Source organism: Scyliorhinus canicula, chromosome 4 (assembly GCF_902713615.1).
Source record: "Scyliorhinus canicula chromosome 4, sScyCan1.1, whole genome shotgun sequence".
In the NCBI taxonomy this organism is placed as follows: domain Eukaryota; kingdom Metazoa; phylum Chordata; class Chondrichthyes; order Carcharhiniformes; family Scyliorhinidae; genus Scyliorhinus; species Scyliorhinus canicula.
This window is the reverse complement of record NC_052149.1, coordinates 37,328,861-37,349,130: the sequence shown is the minus strand read 5'-3', so window position 1 is coordinate 37,349,130 and position 20,270 is coordinate 37,328,861. Positions and strand designations below refer to the sequence as shown.

Here is a 20,270-nt window from a genome sequence, read left to right as displayed (position 1 = left end):
TGGGCACAGAATAGGAATGATACTGTTCATTTGAGCTGAGCACCACACTATGCGACAGAGGCTGCTAAAGGCACTTTATTTTCAACAGCTTTGATTGCATATGAAGCTGAGAAAAAAATACAACCAGTTGCTCAAGGTGTCCAAATCTAGCGAATCTTTTTAAGCTTTTGCTGTTCCTGGTTTAAATGTGTGCCTCCTGTTAAAATAAATGGAGGCAGGATAGAGGTAACTCCATCCTGCTAATGAAGTCAAGAGTAGCCTGGAAATAGGCAAGAAGTATGACATTAAAAGAAAAAGGATGTTTTCATCCAATCTAAAATTAAACACAATTAGCAACATGCTTTGAAGAATTAATACTCAACCTGCACTTAACGCTGCATGGTATGGTCACTGTCTGTGCAGAGTCTGTACATTCTCCCTGTGTCTGTGTGGGTTTCCTCCGGGTGCTCCGGTTTTCTCCCACAAGTCCCGAAAGATTTGCTGCTAGGTCATTTGGACATTCTGAATTCTCCCTCCGTGTACCCGAACAGATGCCAGAGTGTGACACCTAGGAGCTTTTCACAGTAACTTCATTGCAGTGTTAATGTAAGCCTACTTGTGACAATAAAAATATTATTATTATTAACTGTTTTCTTTCACCTTTAATTAAACCTCTTTCCAAGGCACAGTAATAACTTAAATTGTAAAATAATGCATTTCCATCATTAATGGATCAAGAACCATCCGATAAAGTAACAATTGATTTTACTTGTGTTATGAACTGATTTTGATGTATTTTCTTAACTTGTGTGACTATCTTAGTCTATATGCTGTCATAAACATTATTGTCTGGGGTCAGCACGGTGGCGCAATGGTTAACACTGCTGCCTCACGGTACCGAGGACCCGGGTTCGATCCTGGCCCGTGTCACTGTCCGTTTGGAGTTTGCACATCCTTCCCGTGTCTGCGCAATCTGCTGCTCAGCTTACACCGTAACCAATTTTCCATTGAAGTACAATGGAAAGTAAAGTCAGGTGGGATATTAACTGGAAAGCAAATCCAATCCTGTCTGTTTCCCACTAGTCAAGTTAGGTTAAAATTCCTCGCACATCTTTGACTATATGTGGAACCATAAGAGCAGCCTTGGTGGCATTCCCCCTATGAATAATGTGTTTTTCTTTGTGGGAATTTGAAGTCCATACTGAAAGTAAGTAATGAAATAAATTGCATTTATACAGCAGCCATCACAACCTCCCTTGCCATTCATTGAATGGTAGCCTTGCAGTGTAATCACCATTATAATATAGCAAAATCCGTACACATCTAGATTACATGACCAGCAATAAAGTAATGATTGAATTTACTTTTTACTGATGTTGATTTAGGAATAAATGTTTGCCAGGACACCAGGAAATATCCATTGTTGCTCTTTGAATAGTGCCGTGGGATCTTTTACGTTCCCCCAAGGGGCAAGCTTAGCTCTGTTTAACTTTCAACAATGTCGCACTCCTTCAGCACTGCACTGAAATGTCAGCCTAAATCATATGAAGGAGGGTTTAAATCCACGTCCTTCTAATTCAGGCAAACTGCTTCTTCTGAGCCATGGTTAATGCCGCGATAGCTACCCAAATGATTTGTGTCCAATTGTATGCAATTTGGGATTTCTATCTATTTGGCAGGTTTTTATCCTCACAATATTATCAGCTTCTATATTTAAGATTAAAGTACCATGTTCTCACTCTGACACTCTATTGTTTACCTGCATACTAGAATTTTAAGTTTGATCCATTCAAATTTAGTATTTCAGCAGGATTGCTCGTTCAGCTATTTTAATGTTTTTATTAGGAGCTTGTTGTAGCATTAAATAAATTCTCTGGAGAATTTGTTTCAGTTTGGCTTGGTTTTTTAATTACATCTATTGTGTCTGTTTCCTGTTACATAGAATCAATTGGAGACAGCTCCACCTCATGAACTGAAGAACATCTTCCAGTTACTGCACGAAATTCTGGCAAGTGACTAATCAGTAACTTTTTAGACTTCTGTGTAAAGAAGTAAACAAATAAGATAGAATGGACATGTCCTTCTCTTTCTCTTCTACAACCTCTCCCCCTCCACTCCAACATATGCAAAAAAATGCTCATTGGTAATCTACTCTGTTTTTCCATTTTCATTAAGGTCATCGAAGATCCATTGCAATCTCGTCGCCTGAAGTTTGCTTTTGAGTCAGAAAAAGGATTACTAGGTACACCTTTGTTACTTGTCCTCACTCTCCTCACCCTGATCGACTTTCTTCATAAAATGTTGTTACTTACTCTGGGATGCAATTTTGCAACACTTGACATCTCTTCAGTGCCTTTCTCATGTAGCTATTCCTCATATACCTCTCCAACACCAGCAACAACTTACATTTGTATATCACTTTTAACAAAGAAAAACATCCCAAGATGCTTCATAGAGGTATAATTAGATAATAACAGACATTGATCCAAAGGAGGAAGTTTTAGGAGGTTGCCAAAAGCTTAGTCAAAAATATTAATTTTAAGCTGAGTCTTGAGGAAGAACAGGGAGGTGGATGATTTTTGGAGCAGAATATCAAAAGTGTGGGACCGACAGTTAGAGACAGCCTTCAGTGGTTGGTTGAATACACAAGAGGCCAGATTATGTGTTTTGATGGGTAGGATGCTTTTAGGGCCGGAACAGCTTTGAGATCAGGAGGGACATGGCCATAAAATCATTTAAACGTAAAGACAAACAGCTTAAATTGGAACCTTTGGGAATTATAATGAGTTAGGATAATGGGGTTGTTGGATAGGGATGGGTAGCAGTGTTTGGGATGAACAAGAGAGCATTCGAAGGGCGGCAGAGTGGCACAATGGTTAACACTGCTGCCTCTCGACACTGAGAGCCCAGGTTCGATCCTGGCCCCAGGTCACTGTCAATGTGGAGTTTGCACATTCTCCCCATGTCTGCGTTGGTTTCACCCCAACAACCCAAAGATGTGCAGGGCAGGTAAATTGGCCATGCTAAATTGCCCCTTAATTGGAAATTATTTTAATTTTAAAAGAGACCATTGAATAATAAAATCTGAAGGCAACAAAGGTATGGAATAGGGTCACAGCAACACTTGGGCTACGGTCAGGTTAATGGAATGTGAATTACCAGGAAGGTGGAAGAGATTTTGTGAGGTCAGAAGCTTGGGTCGGGTAGGGTGTCAAAGTTGCAAGCAAATTGATTCATCCTGAGACTGTCGGTGTGGTGAAAGATGGAGCCAATGTCAATTTTACAGACTTTGTGGCGAAGGTTGAGAAAATAGTGTCTGTGTTCCCCATGTTCAGTGAAGGAAATTGTAGTTCAACCAAGGTTGGGCATCAGACAAGCGGTCTGACCACATTGAAGCAGTGGAAGGGTCGAAAGAGATTACAGAGAGATGGAGTTAAATGTCAAGTTGTATGTGGAAGCTGATCTTACATTTCTGTGATGTCACACAATAACAGCGTGAATGATGAAGAGGAAGAGATATTGAGTATATTCCCCAGGTAATTAGGTGGGGGGAAAAAAAATCATTGTTGCCAATCTTGTCACTGTGATTGGATGAGGAAGACTTGCAATCAAGCGAGGGCATTTCATCTGAGCTGGATAATTCTGAAGAGATGTTCGAGAAGGAAGCTGTAGTCAAACGCTATGAAACAGAGGAGCTATGATGTTCCATGGTCATAATCTCATAGGATGTCAGTTTTAACTTTGATTAGGACTGTTTTATTGCTGTGGAATATACATTGAGCATTGCCAGATTATCTAGCCACAAGGGTATCACATTAAGCCTGACATTTACAAATGTACTTTTTTTCATTGCACGATTGGAAGGCTCTTGTTTTCCTCTTGCCCTTTTCCTGTGGAGCCTAAAGCTGATTACACAGCTGCTGCTCTAGCTACGCTGATGTGGTGGTGGCACAGTGGTTAGCACTGCTGCCGAACAGCACCAAGGACCCGGGTTTGATTCCACCCTTGGGTGACTGTGGAATTTGCACATTCTCCCCATGTCTGTGTGGGTTTCCTCCAGATGCTCCTGTTTCCTCCCGCAGTCCAAAGATGTGCATATTAGGTGGGTTGGCCACGCTAAATTGCCGCTGAGTGTACAGGGATATGCAGGTTAAGTTATGGGAATAGGGCGGGGAATTGGACATGAGTAGAGTGCTCTTTCTGCGGTCGGTTCCGAATGGCCTCCTTCTGCATTGTAGGGATTAGAACATAGAACGTAGAACAGTACAGCACAGAACAGGCCCTTCGGCCCTCGATGTTGTGCCGAGCAATGATCACCCTACTTAAACCCACGTAACCCGTATACCCGTAACCCAACAATCCCCCCATTAACCTTACACTACGGGCAATTTAGCATGGCCAATCCACCTAACCCGCACATCTTTGGACTGTGGGAGGAAACCGGAGCACCCGGAGGAAACCCACGCACACATGGGGAGGACGTGCAGACTCCACACAGACAGTGACCCAGCCGGGAATCGAACCTGGGACCCTGGAGCTGTGAAGCATTGATGCTAACCACCATGCTACCGTGAGGCCCCAAATTCTATGGTTAAAACTCAGCACATGCCATGGATTCAACCTCAGCCTTCCAAGTATGAAATACTTTGTCTTGCATTTACCCATTAAGCCATGAGTAGGTACATTTTTGAATATTTTTCAACCAATCGAATTGTGTGTTTGTTGTGTGCGTCTTCCTCCCCTCCTATTCTTGTCATTGGTGGGCATGTCATTGGTCATGTCATTGTTGGACATGTGTCATCAGTTAGCATGTCTCCTCTGTTGGGTACACAGCTGGTTGCTGACCCAGTATGTGGCTTAACCACACCTATGTGAACAATCTGTAATTTGACCTTTCATCTCCAACACCATATTCTTCCACTCTGTAGCTGTGATCTAAATTTAAATGATTAATAATCCTCTTCCCCCATTTCCACAGCCCTGATGCACCAGAGTAACAATGTTGACAGCAGCCGCTGCTACCAGTGTATCAAATTCCTGGTCCTATTAGCTCAAAAGTAAGTACTCAAGCATAAAACTTAAAATTGATTTGAAAAGATGAGCTTTGATTTTGCTGGCTACATATGGACCACTTGTATTTATGTAACCCACTAACATTGGAAAACGAATAGAGGTGGTTCACTCAGAGGGGGTGGGGAGAGACGATGTCTTGTAAGAGGTGACACAAAGCTTAGTTGAAAAGGGTTACAAAGGTAAAAAGGGAGATAGTTTGAGTAGGGTGTAACAAAGAGTACGACTGAAGCAGCAGCAAGCTGTTATTGAAGATGTGGAGGGATATTGCACAGGTGGCCAGTGTGTGCTGGGAGAAATCACAAACTTGTACCCAAAGTCGAGTCTTAAACATTAGACACAGTTGAAGTTTTAGAATGTCCGGACTGCTTGGCTCAACATTCAATCTGGTACTTAAACTTGTTTTGTTTTTTTTCCCCAGTCCACATATGATATTTGGTGTCTTTAAGAAAAAAAACACTTCTCAAAGACATTGTTGGTTAACGAAATAGAAGTAGTTCAGTTGGAGTGCATTTGTAACCAACTCCCATAAAGTTGGCATTTTCCAAAGAACATAGAGCGTACAGTGCAGAAGGAGGCTATTCAGCCCATCGAGTCTGCACCAACCCACTTAAGCCCTCACTTCTACCCTATCCCCGTAATCCAATAACCCCTCCTAACCTTTTTGGTCACTAATGGCAATTTATCATGGCCAATCCACCTAACCTGCACGTCTTTGAATTGTGGGAAGAAACCGGAGCACCCGGAGGAAACCCATGCAGACACGGTGAGAATGTGCAGACTCTGCACAGACAGTGACCCAGCGGGGAATTGAACCTGGGATCCTAGCGCTGTGAAACCACAGTGCTAACCACTTGTGCTACTGTGCTGCCCATTACTTTCTTTCTTGAGATCTCTTAAAGCTGTTAAAAAATACCTCACTTCTGTAACCGTGAAGTAAGAACCTTGGCTTGATTCACTGATACTAATCTATAAGAGCACCAATGATGACCTGAAGTCTCCTTCACACTTGCGTCCAGATATATGTATAACCAAGGCACAGTCCAATTGTATATGGCTTAAAAGGTTAGAAATTTGAGTGAAACTAAGTTATATGTATAACTGCATTATGTTCAAATCATCTCTTGTCTTTTTATATCAATCCATCACATCAGCCCACACAGCTGACCATGCCCCAAGTTACAGAAGTGAGGTATTTTTTAACAGCTTTAAGAGATCTCAAGAGAGAAAGTAATTCTTGTATTTTAATTTTAAATTATTTGAACTTTTTACAAAATTCCTCTCATTGAGCCCTATTTAGTTTTTGTTTCTTTGACTAGATTTGAATGGCATATGTATAGATCGCATGAAAAATCCAAAAGTTTCCTTCCCCAGTTACAGGCCCCGAACATGATGTGTATGAATGATGGTTGAATCAATTGGAACTTGCTTTTGCATACTTGAAGAAATATATGGTGCAGGTTTGGCACTTCTCTTCAACTCCAATTGTTTTGGTTGATTTATTTCCATCAATGCCCATTTTATGTTCCGGCCTTGCTAATGCGATTGGAGGATACTTGGGCATTACTTGATATTAACAAAATTGTCATGACCTTAACTGCATTTTTGGGTCTACTGGGTTCTGTCCAAGGAGGAAACTCTAGGTCATGATATCAAGTGAAAAAGCCTTGATGGTCTACATTGTTCAATTAATCTAGTGGAGAAACAGTATTAGTTTCTGTCTCAGTATTAGTAACTGTCCCACCACAGATGCTGCCTGTTCTGTGAAAATATTTATTCAAATAAGGGAGATGTAGTTTGAAAAATAGAATTTATTCACTAGTGTGTGATTCTTCCAGTTTAAGCAGAACAGAATTAATAACATAATTACTCTTTTTTTTTTTCTACGGACCAAACAATGTGCTTCGGTCGAAGTATCCTACTTGCGCTGCTGTTTCTTTTACCTTCATTAGCTGTGATCCCTTCTCTGGGGTTTCCTCTATAGGTACAACGGTAATGGTTAGTCTTACGCTCTAAGTTTTCAGCCATTAAGAACTGGAATGAGAGTCCTCACCCTTACTGGTGTAGTGATTTTAATTTTTCAATCAGGATCAACTGTAATCAGTATGGTGGATATGTTGAATGTAGGTTTAGAATGGAATAGAACCCTAGATACGCAGCAAAAATATATGACCGTGACAAGTCATGAGTAGCAGCCTAGGTTGGGAAAAGTTGGCTTTCATGAACAACTCATTTTCTTTTTCCTCTTCTTGGTGCCTCATGTCTTTGCGATTTCTCAGGCTAGCAAGAGTGTTGGCATGGATCTACCCTTGGGGTTTTCTCTCTGCTGCCTACTGCACTGAGCTCTCCCAAAGTCTTTCACTTTATACTTTTTTTCAGGAGTGGACCTGGATGGATTGTTGATGAGGCCTTTTGCTGTATAAAGAGTTACTTTAATTTGAAATATGCTATAAAGCCATTGTATTGAAAAGCTTGCCCTTAATGTCACTCACCAAGCATTAGCCTGAACCTTCACACATACCTGCAGTTCTTGATCAATTAGGCCCGAGGCCTTGTATCATCTTTCCTTATCTCACCGTAGGCTGTCTTTATGCCCTATTCCATAACTCGCCAGCAACATTCCACCTCCAGCCTTCAAAGCTTGCGGAAGTTTTATTTTGTTCTACTATCATTTTGCCTAAGTCTGTTTGTAAGGCTTTTAGCAAGATATGCCTAACAGCCATTCCGTTCAGCTGCTATTTTTTAAATCAAACTGTTGAATTATGAAGTGATTCACTGAAGTAAGTTTTATTCTACTTCCACACACTAACCTGCGTTCCAGCAGAATCCTAATTAAGCAAGGGTGAATGTAAAGCCCAGAAAAGTTTGGTACCTTATTGTTTTAAGTTTCTGCCCAGTTGCTCTGCCTCTGGATTTCCTCTGACCATAGACCTCTTTTACAACCTAGGTACAGCTGTCATTGCACAAGTAGAATTATTCCACTAGTTTATTTCTAAAATGCAATTTTATGCAGTTTTCAGGAAAATGAAACTTGCAGCTGAACCTACATAATTCAGGTTTAAACTTGGGTCCCAGAAGGCGACATGTGTCATCCTGTTTCGCTATCCAGATTTTATTTTTTTTGCTATCTTCAAAAAAACTGTACAAGTAATAAGCATTTACTTCCCTCCTCAATAGATGTGCAGCTGCTAAGGATTATTTTCGAGAACATCCTCACCACTGGAGCTGGGCTGTGCAATGGTTGCAAAAGAAGGTGATAACTGATAACAATGTATTTATCAACTTTTGAGATCACTTGTAACCTACCAATGTTTTTTTTTGAATATTGTATAATTTCAGAATGAAGCTGACACTATCAACAATCCTTAACTCTGCAAAACTAGCTTTGATGTCACAATTTGTTTTGATATATTTCTGCCAAATTAGGTCATAGAAATCATATATCATAGAATCCCTACAGTGCAGAAGGAGACCATTCGGCCCATCGAGTCTGCACTGACACTCTGAAAGAGCACTCCACCTCGGCCCACTGCCCCGCCCCATCCCCGTATTCCCGCACATTGATCACGGTCAATCCACCTAACCTGGACATCTTTCCACTGTTTGAGGAAATAATGTATTATCCAGGCAAAGCAAGAAAAGTGTGCTGTTTTCAAATTCCAATGTTCCAGTCGGATTAACAAGTTACCTGATTCTTCAGAGCTGTTTATTGACCTAAGATCTGTTGAGTATGGGCAGCATGGTGGCGCAAGTGGTTAGCACGGTTGCCTCATGGCGCCGAGGCCTTGGTTCGATTCCGGCTCTGGATCACTGTCCTTGTGGAGTTTGCACATTCTCCCCGCGTTTGTGTGTGTTTCGCCCCCACAACCCAAAAAATGTGCAGGATAGGTGGATTGGCCACGCTAAATTGCCCCTTAATTGGAAAAATTGGATTGGATATTCCAAATTTACAGATTAAAAAATCTTGAGTTTCTGAAGTTCTTGGCTGGGTTCCATGTTGGAGCCTTTAAGAAATATTGAAGCAATTGTAAAAGACATATGTCATTTTGGAGGTAGTCTTGTATCCTGAGACTGACGCAGTTTGTATGTTCTATAGTTGAACTACCTATGTCTTTTTCTATTTCTCTCTATTTAGATGTCTGAACATTATTGGGCCCCACAGAGCAACATATCAAATGAAACTTCAACAGCAAAAACATTTCAGCGCACAATTTCAGCACAGGTATTTCAGCTTCCTCAACTTTCCTTATTGCAACAGCTAGGATAAGCAAGGCAAAACATCAGTCCAAGGCAGCAATTTCTTTACTTCTTTCCTACTGTCAGAAAGAGGGGTTATATTCCGTAAAAAGAATGCTATAAATAACCTCTATTTCTCCCCCTTGTATTTTGACTAGAGAGATATTTTAGGGGCAAAATACCACAAAACAAATTAGTCAGAATTATTTATCCTAATTCTGATATTGGTCATTGGTTCCAACACCTTGCTCATAAAAGGAAGGGATAACTTGCAGTTAAATATTATCTTTCACATCCTAGGGGCATCACAAAGTATTTCACAGATATGTGGGTAATAGACAATTAAGGAACAGCCACCCCACTTAAATCAAATAAATAACCAAATAATAATTTCTGCGAAGGTTGATTCAGAATTAACTGTTGGTCAGGAGAACTGCCTATTGCCCCTTTCAGTAGCTCCATCAGTTATTTTTCATCCACTTGAACAAGTAGACAGAACTTTGGTTTAACACCTCATCCAACAATGTGCAACATTTCAGAACAACCCTGAAATGTCGGGTGTCCAAGTCCAGGAGTGCAGCTAGAACTTGTAACAATCTGACTCCGTATGTTTACTGCCATCAGAACAGAATAATACTTCTGAAATATTTAGATTTTTCTCTTCAAACTCAGGCTAGGCTCTGAGTTTAGCCTCTCCATCTGAGGGGATGAATCATTTGCTCCCAAATTTCAGAACAACTTGAACTATGAGGCAATGTGGGGAATGGCCCACGGTAGCTTTTTCTCGTTTTTCTCTTTCTTCCTCGTAAACTATAGATGCAGTCTTCCAATCTGCCTTTCTTGACTACATGAATGAGAATAAAAGATCACCGAAGGGGGCAGGATTTAGGAATGAGTCCAAGTCCTGTTCTACCCATACAAGCTGCCCTGTGTCCTTGCTTTCTTTGTATTTTCTGAGATTATTATTAAAAAGTAAGGCAATGTGAAAAGCCAAAATTTGAATGCCACAGTAAGACATGCAAACATAAGACTTCTATGCTTTACTACAGGACACACTAGCCTATGCTACAGCCCTTTTGAATGAGAAGGAACAATCTGGGAGCAGTAATGGGTCAGATGGCAGCCCTGCTACAGAGAACGGAGATAGAACACTCCGGCAGGTAAAAAGGACTCCTCACTGAACGTTTAGACAGATTGTTGCATTAGATATGTGTCATGCAATTAAAAGTTAGCGAAGAAAACTAAAATAATTGTAACCAAAGATGGCAAGTCTACAAAATTGGTCACCTGATTTGGAACAATAAAATAGAGAGAATGCAAATATTGAAAACCAAAATTTCATTAGTCCTAAATTATTTTCATTCTAAAAAATTATTGCACAAATTTTAATTTTTAAAAATCCTGAACTAATTTGTTGCTGGAATTGCCAACATTGCAGAGTTATACTACACCAATCCACCAGATTAAAGTGTGTTTGAAACAGAAGTGGAATCTTGTTCTATCAAGGCTGCCTTTTGATGTGAGCTGGTAAAGTATGGTGCTCCTGATCACATGCCCACTCACACATTCGCAGGCACTGCATGGTATTATGATGGATTCACTAATTGTCTGCCTCCAAGGAAAGACATGCTGCTGTAGGGGTGAAAAGTGAGACCATATTTAACCCATCTTTCTCTTTCAATGCTGACAAACTTGCTGTGCATTTCCAGTTTTTTTTTCTCAAATTACATTTGTATGAGAAGATAACACTTGGCAGCCAGCACTTAAAAGGTTAATATTTTCAATGGTATTTTTCAGCTTTCCCTTTCTATGATTTTTTTTCTGTGATTTGTTTCATCAGCATTCCACTTATAAATCATAAGTTACCTTTTAAGGTATTGTGTTTGTTTCAATAACACCTTTCCTTCATTTCTTTAAACTAAGGGCTCCGAGTCTCCGATGATGCTTGGTGATTCTAAAAGCGACCTTGATGACATGGATCCATAAAGATGACTGGAATGGCTGTGGGCATAGTAAATTATCGTTGCTTGGTGTCAGTTAACCTTTTTAACGGTGAAGGACTGGGCACCATACCAGATGGCTTTAGGCACCGATCGATTTGGGGGAGGTGTGCACACACCTAGGTTGCAGACAGCAGGCCTTTTATAAACTGTTGTGAAGTAAACTTTGACAGATGAAGCTCCAGACTTGATGCAAGTCCCTCCCATCTTGTTTGAAGGTTTTGTATGGAAATGGATAACTGGTGGTTGTGCTTGTGAATACCCAAAAAGACAAATCTTTATCGAATGCTTTCAGTAGTAACTACGGAGGAGTTGAACAGTCTTGGGGAAAGGAGCGCTTATTGATTTGTGTATAATAGTTCCCAGAGTTTGGATTTTTCAGAGTCACAAAATCCTGTGTGGTATTACATTATATAGATTTAATTTTATTTGTATAATAGAACATCTGGTAGTTCTCTTCACTTGGTCACAGCAATTGTGTCTTGGAATGTTTAGTAGGTCCCAGTGTTTGCAAAGAGGAGTTGAGGTTTGCAAGAATGTACTGATTCCATACATTCATTGTTTAACCTTAATAGCAACCTGGTACTTTATTAAATATTAGTTGAATAATAAAGGCAACTTTCCTTTTCTTTTTAAATCCATATGACTGCCAGCCATTTTCCAATGAGGTTAATATTGAGAATGTATATTTTGTTGCGAGGAACTCAAAGTCCAATCTTTATGGCCATTAATACCATAGGGAAAGAATTTTAGTTGGTGATATTAACTGATATTTCACTATTCACATTGATGGTATAAAATCACAACATAAAGTAGCTTATCTGTTTTCAATTTTTTAAATAACCATTATTTGTTTTAAAATCACTCTTCACTCCTGTATAATATAAATAGAATATGTAATGGGCAAGTGTGTAATATTTATTTGACTGAAATTCACCTACACTAATAAATGAATAACATTGTCATTAATAGCTTCTGAAGTAACCCTAACAAGTTTGGGGAGAAGGGTGCACCTGAATACATCACTGGATAATTGGTTGAAAATACAAGGTAGTAATCAAGTCAGTGGGCTTAGACAGACAGCATAAATGACATTAGGCAGTTTATAACATGACATAGCCAGGCGAGATTAAAAATTTGAAATAGCTCTTTTTAGGATCTTTCTTGAGGGCGAGATGTCTTTAAAGTATTTATATTTATCTCTCATTTGACATATCTCCAGCCAAATAGGTGTGGTGACCTGCTCCCAGGCCAGTCCTCATAACGCTGCAAACCGATCCATTGGAAGCTGCACATACTGACCTGGTTGAGAGTTTTTGCTTTCTCTTTGAAAAATCACAAGCCTTGCCTTGCAGCTTCTTATGGTAGCTCTGGTGAGATGAACTTGTGACGTGGGGAATTGCTGGCACAGACCCACATGTTGCATTCTGTAGTGTAGACTACTGGTGCTTCAAACTTCCTGCACTATAACAGAGTATTATTTATTAGAATTATTTTTACTTTTCGGGTCACGAATATGGTGGATGCTGCCTTCCAGCATACCCCATGTCATTTACACGCTGACATCCCATTAAAGGATTATTAATTGTGACCTATTGATTTAAAGTTTTGAATTATTACTACCAAACATTTATTCGACATAATACATTCAGTTATATAATTGGTATTGTGTACTTGTCCATTACATAGTTGTTCCTATGTGGTGGGACAGCAATATTGTGAGTGTTAGTTATGAATGTTGGACAGGGAGGGGAGTCGGAGAAAAATTAATGTTAGTACAACATATTGTAATTTGTGGAATGTCTTTGATATATAACAAAAGAAACTTGACATAAATTGACAAATTAACAAAACAGATATAAATCAAATCATTTTTAATATGATGGACTTCTGATAAACTACAATGGAAATGTTGAATTTTGTAGGAAGTTATTAAATTCTTCCTAGGCTTCTGATTGGTTATTCATATCTGTTGAGTCCAGAATTATTTTAACATTTGGAGTTTACATCTGCCATGTGTTGACCCATAAAGATTTGACCAAGAGATTCTCAGCCGTTTCTAACCAAGGGACGAATGTTCGTCTGTTAAGTTAGTAACCCCAGTGAAGATAGAGTTGACTTATTGATGAAGAAAAATCCTGGATCTACTATTTTAATAATTCATAACTTTCAGTAGGGAGGGATGTAGAGATGAATTATGATGTGATTCTCAAAAGAATATTAATTTCCAGCCCCAATCATTCTGAAACCAGACAGCCACTTGCTGCTACCTGAATAATACTGAAAGTTAATAACCACTTTAAGGAATAAAAGGATTCAAACATCACAATTAGCCAAACGGCCCATTTGGAGTATCGTGAAAACATTTATGTAACTATAACTCCTAAAGGCATCATGTCCACTAAAAATTGGATTAAATGTGAATTTAGAATGATCAGGCCTTTCCGTCTTTTAAAATGTAATTGTAATTATTGTCACCTGCACATATGGGGGGAAATGTCACTCTTACATAGCACAATGTTAACTATTGAGCATATTTAGTGAAATTTTGCACCTGCTCCCCACTCCCCAAACCTCTTCATTCTGCTAATCTCGCAGCACCTCACATCATCCCTGCCTACAAGGGTCAATAATCGTCTCCCAGGCTCCGAGCTGTAGAAAAGCTGCAATGTTATTATGCAGGGCATCTGAATATTTTAATATCTCTGACTATTTCTACCCTCCTTACTTTGATTCAAGTAACCAATTAAAACAAATCTAGATATGAAATGTTTAGTAGTCCATCTCTAGGGCAGAGATTATTAGCCAGTGTGGACTCATTAAGATTATTCCTTTCTAAACTGAATTGGAATTGGGGCTATGAATTCAGCTGCTGAAGTGGATCCAGGAGTGATTCTAATAGTGACTGGGGTTGCTACTTATATGCTCCCAAATTTTTTTTAAAATGCATAAGTGTATAGTGCTTTAATCCCTTCACCGGCCTGTGAAAAATGTAGAATAGGTCATGTAGTATAGTGCTATTTTCTGACTAGGTTTTAAAGATATTTGTATAATGTTTAAAAATAAGCTTTTGTTTTTTTTTTTAAGTGCTTTGTTTTGTTACTGTATGTTGAACAACTTTTTAATCAAAATGGTAATTTCTGTTAAACCTTGGACTGCTATTGGCTAACATCCGCTGTATTCAAATTCAATTATGGTTATAAGCAGACTTTGGTTACTTTAAACTCCTGACCCAATGTGAACCTTATGTTAATTACAAACCGAGATGAAGGTAACAGAGTAAACTGTAATACAAGTGCGTCATCCTGGAGGCATTTATTTTGACCTATATTTAGGTTTATGCCGGTGAAAGGGTTAAGAGCACATTGGTTTTTGTTTTTGCAGTGTCATTGAAAATTTTTGAAAATCTGAATACCTGTTTATGATTGACTGCAGCATCATTTCTCATTACTGAACTGTCACCTGACTATTCATTCTGCCAAAATGCTACCACACCATAATCAATTAGGATTATGTTAATTACCTCCTGGGAATCACTGGAATCTAATGAGATTGCATGGGCTGAATTGTGCAAGTGGAATGACTTTGTGGTGGCTGCGATACACACCAGGAACAATTGCTGTCAGCATCCCCGTCACCTTCTCAGCCTTCATATTGTGCCAATTTAGGAATTTTGTTTGGCGGGATGTTGCAGGAGATTTTTTTATTTGTCCATGATGGGCGTTTTTTTTTTCTTGTTGCCATTATTTCAATGAACAAGCCTTTGATCTTCTGCCTTACTCTACAGTCACAGAATACTTAGAGTGACACGTCTTGGGGGTAGGGCTTTCATCGGATGATGGTGTCCGCTCTGGATCACAAAACCAAAGGCACAGGTGGCCACAAGTGCCTTTTTATTATTTTTGCTGGATCTCAAAATGAAACCTTGTCACAACAAAAGCTGCCAGGCAGTGACAATGGGATTGGTCATGGCTGCTTTTTTAAATGTTCATCAAGTACGCATCTATTGGAGCTGCACAGTACCATTAATTGCAAATCCCCAGCTTTAATAATCCTACTACTGAGGGACAGAAATATTGAATATTACATGCTTATTAGTACTAACAGATAAAAATTACTTTGCAGTACCTGCATCAAATGAATGAGTCAGTAGCATTGGGGTAGACACCAGGTATGTTCTGCCAATGTTTGACCATTTATTGTTAAAAGTGGGCAAAATGGGAGATAGACTAAAATTAGTTAAAAGTTACTAGTGTTCTTGTGCCCACTTTTAGTGCCATTGTGCTTATCATGGTGAGGGATGTCCACTTTTTTTCCATCCAGAATTACTGTTCGACACATTCATGTTAGGTATCATAGTCTAGATGCAGAGTTAAGATCCTTCTGCTGTGTCCCAAACTATGTGCCTTAGTCTCCGAAAAACACCAGTATGACATTTCTATTTTCCATATCAGGCCTTCAAGCAGTTCTGTAAGACTAGCTCATGTCCATTATGAACCAGGTTTAGAAATTGTTTCACATTCATTTTGAATAATTTTTTTACAGCTGAAGGAGTTGATTTCATTTTAAAATCTCCTGTGTTGGAGCTGGATTTGAATCCCAAATACTGATGTGAACAGTCTTTTAACCTATCCCACTGCTCAGTCCTGGGCATTACATTTTTGGTTGGTAATCCCGACTGTGGGGTTTGACTAGTAGGTTCCAGCAGCAATCATTTTTCTCTTACCTCTCCCTTGAAATATTGTTTAGTTCGTTCCCATGGATTCAGGTCCATGAGCAGATCACAGTGATTAGACTTCCCCTTAATACTCGTATTTGAGATGGCTACAAGGAAGTAAGTGTGAATGGCAGAGATTACTCCCCTTTCTAGTAAAAGGGATGTCTGAGTTCAGTTCTTGCTGCATTCCCTTGCTCCATCTCCGAGGACTATACACAAGCCTGAGGAGTTGTATTTTGGTTGAGGTGCCAAGATGGGCAATGATTACAATAGCTTTATTTAAATGTAATCTGCGTTCTAATAATCTGACCACTGTAGCGCAGGCTGTTTAGACACTTCTAGCACTGGTTAAATGTTGGTTTGTAAATCTGTTTCCCTCAAATAATTAGCTAAGAAACATTAACTGAACAGGGTGTGACATGGACTACATTTTTCAACCAATTTAACATTTTGCTTCCACTTTTTTAAATGACTAACATTGTGGTCAATTTACTTTTCTGTAATACATTGTCAAGGTACTTGTGGTGTACTGCTTAACTAAACTGAGATGGGTCGAACACATTTGAAGACTCACAGGTTAACTTTATTACTGAAGGATAGACATCACATGTGAAGTCCTTCCCCCTTGGTTCCAAACACAAAGGTAGTGCTTTTTTAAAAAAACTTCTCCAAAAGTACATTTGTCCCACTTCAAAGCAGCCATTACTTGCAGCTTGGATTTCTCCAAAAAGCCTGCCCGCCATTAGATGAGCAGAGATTAGAATCTTAGCCACTTGTGTATGCTGCAGTTTGAAAACTTTGTCTCCAGTCAAAAGAATTCACATCGGGGCAGACTGCTTTTGGGTTCAGAAGCACCATGCAATTGCTTCTGATGTGGCTGAGATCAAAAACGACAGGTTTCAGCAAAGCTATTGTTTAATTGGAACAAATCTTAGAGGAGATAAACAGCTCATCTCTGGGCAGCACACAAAATATTCTGACAAATGAAAAACATTAGGCTGGTCAGTCATTAAAACAAATAAGTCACTTTTGCAGATCATTGTCTAATGGGTTCAGAAGGAGAGGGTTGGAATCAGGTTTTTGGATCTTGAAGTGAGATAACTGGGTCTTTGAGAATACAAAGATTAACACTTAGCTGCTTTTATGTCAGGATAGATGGGACTTCAACTTGCATAAAATTGGATTTCTCTTCCATCGATGTTTATCTACAATTGATTGAAGAGAATATAATTGTAGCTTTTAACCCTTTGAGTACTGGACTTTTAAATTCTATTTTTTCATGTTAATGACAACAAACAAAATCTCTTGGAAATATGTTTGCAGTGCACATGGACAGTTTACTTTTATACCCTCACAAGACACTCCGTGTCTTCTTTGCCCATCCCTCTTTCCACAGGCTAAAGATTGTATGCCTTTCTAATCTGCGTCCAGTTAATAGTTTCAAGGAATTCAGGATGTTTTATTCTAATGTAATAAAACAATCCTGATGATTGCTGATGTCCTGTCATTGTCATCAAGAACTCACTATATGGCGAACAATTCTGACAGTTATCCCTCTCATCCCTGCATGTGAATGTGATTCCATGTATGTAATATAAAGTAGCAATTGAGAAATGGATGGAACCATTAAGTTTTTTTTTAATTTTAAGTGCAATTGTTGGATTTGTTTTGGTGGAACACTTTAAACAGTACTCAAAGAGTTATGTTGCCATAAACCACTGATTGCAGTTGTGTTATCTCTTAACTAAAAGCAACATTCCTTCGTAAATGGATTCCCAGACACTAATCACTATCCCAACTATTGGAAGCTAAATTTGACTTTAATTTTAGCATTGTGACAGATCAAAGAAAAATGGAAATTATAATCCTCTTTCCAAGCCACTTTACTTTTGGAATACAACTGTAATGGAAAGAGAAATTGTTATTGGTTTAACAGCGCCTTTTCTGTTTGAAATTGTTCTTGATCACAATTTGGTTGCCTCCAGGGTGGATAAAAGATGAACAAAAAGACGGGCTATGCTAAATTCAGGTCCTACACAAACTTGATTAGCAGTACTTGGTACATCTATAAATTTATTTAAAATATTGGGTATAGTACTCCTTTAAGAGAATATTTCCGACTAGTTTTGATTTAATGACCACTTTAAAATATTTTTCATTTGATGAGCACTAAAGTACTTTTTTTTTTATGTAACTATGTTGATCATTTGATTTAAGAGTGTGCAATTAGTATGTTGCAGTATCTTGTTTAAGAGGGGGACTATGTTCCTCTGACTATTATTTAAGATCTGTACACTTCCCAGTGCCATTGATCTTCCTTGTGCTGTTTGGGAGAAAACAGTTATTGTTTCCACAAAAATTCCCATTTATATACCCATTATTGCTTGAAAAACAGGTGTGCCATTGACAATACCGTTTGCTTTCGAAATGTTAAACCTCACTTGAGAAAATGTTGCAGAAAACTGATTATTGAAGTGTTTTATTTAGACATGATGTACATCAGTTCTATAGTTTGCCTTCAAAATGTCATTGTGAAGATCCTCTGTTTGAGGGGGGGGGGGAAATCTTTTGGTCAGTGTACATTCCCTCATGGCTGCCTCTCTGTGATGACCCAACTGTGAAAAATATGTTTGGTGTTCTGCAGGATGCTAACTCTTTAACCATACATTTTATTTTTTTTTGAAAGCTGAGTGGAATATCCTCGTAGACTCTGAAATTGGAAGGGAGGAGGAAAAGAAGGAAATCCAGTCTATGTGATATAGATTGCATGTTTGACCAGTATCCAAGAGATTCTGGGTCTTGGTCCATAAAGAAGACTCTTAAAGGCACACTGCTATTTGTGGATGAATAGCCCACGTGCTTTGTGGGGGGGATAAATTGAATTTGTTCTTTAACCTAAAGAGACAAAAAATGCAACCAGCAAGGCTTTGTCCTTCATTCCTAAATCAATACCTACTCGAGACAAGTAATGGTGCATTGTCCATATGTGTTGGCAGTTGAGTTCTGTATTGCCCAGGGAATGTTTGTATGCTGTAATGTCAATCTTCCTTTTTAAAAAAAAAAACGGTATGAAAAGTAACTTAATAAAATAAAATGATTTTAAAAAACGAAGTGCTACGTGTTGGTTTTAATATGCAAAGTTTCAAACAACCATGCTTGCTATGCAATGGAACTAAGAATAACGCAGACTAAAATTAAGATTATGTGGCAGCACAGTGGCGCAGTGGGTTAGCCCTGATGCCTCACGGCGCCGAAGTCCCAGGTTCAATCCCGGCTCTGGATTACTGTCCGTGTGGAGTTTGCACATTCTCCCCGTGTTTGCGTGGGTTTCGCCCCCACAACCCAAAGATGTGCAGGCCAGGTGGATTGGCCACGCTAAATTGCTCCTTAATTGGAAAAAATATAAAATAAATTGGGTACTCCTGCACCTTTTCAACCCAGGTAAGCATCACATTTTGTTTGTAACAATGCTCAATGATTATCCTGCTCTTTGAGGTCCTGTCAAATATTTATCACACCAAATGATATTGTCAGAATGCTAATCGCATTCTCATATGTATTATTTTTCACAATTTTACATAACATCAAGGTAAAGGCCTTTTTAATGGTTCCATAGCTAATTCTGGAGTATCTCAGTGAAACCTCCGAACCATGACTTTATTTGTAAGGCAACTATACAAGCATCCCTCACATGTTACATAGAACAGTACAGCACAGAGCAGGCCCTTCGGCCCTCGATGTTGTGCCGAGCAATGATCACCCTACTCAAACCCACGTATCCACCCTATACCCGTAACCCAACAACCCCCCCCCCCCTAACCTTACTTTTTAGGACACTATGGGTAATTTAGCATGGCCAATCCACCTAACCCGCACATCTTTGGACTGTGGGAGGAAACCGGAGCACCCAGAGGAAACCCACGCACACACGGGGAGGACGTGCAGACTCCACACAGACAGTGACCCAGCCGGGAATCGAACCTGGAACCCTGGAGCTGTGAAGCATTTATGCTAACCACCATGCTACCGTGCTGCCCATGTTTTCCAGGCATTACTTTTTTAAATTTAGCCTGCAGCCAGGACAATGTTCTCAGCATCTGGCAGCAGGGAAGACATATTCTACATGAGGGCTTTCCTAAATTGGTGCAACTTCGTATGTGTCTTTAATTTTTCTTTCCAAGGTATTACTTGTCACTGTAAGATAGAAGTAAAGTGACTGTAGGAATCACCGTTAAGTTATCTACTTTCAAGGGCAGCACGGTGGCGCC

At 39.3% G+C, this 20,270-nt stretch overlaps 1 protein-coding gene across 2 annotated transcripts in view; it reads left to right on the top strand.

The window, feature by feature from the left end:
- usp24 (ubiquitin specific peptidase 24) overlaps positions 1-19,113 on the top strand; it is a 200,945-nt gene extending 181,832 nt beyond the window's left edge. For both annotated transcript variants that reach the window (XM_038794055.1, XM_038794056.1), the window contains exons 61-67: positions 1,922-1,987; positions 2,155-2,221; positions 4,958-5,036; positions 8,227-8,302; positions 9,185-9,271; positions 10,335-10,445; positions 11,209-19,113. In XM_038794055.1, coding sequence (XP_038649983.1) covers positions 1,922-1,987; positions 2,155-2,221; positions 4,958-5,036; positions 8,227-8,302; positions 9,185-9,271; positions 10,335-10,445; positions 11,209-11,271 — 549 coding nt within the window. In that variant the 3' untranslated portion in view covers positions 11,272-19,113. The remainder of the gene's footprint in view (positions 1-1,921; positions 1,988-2,154; positions 2,222-4,957; positions 5,037-8,226; positions 8,303-9,184; positions 9,272-10,334; positions 10,446-11,208) is intronic.
- The last annotated feature ends 1,157 nt before the right edge of the window (positions 19,114-20,270 follow it).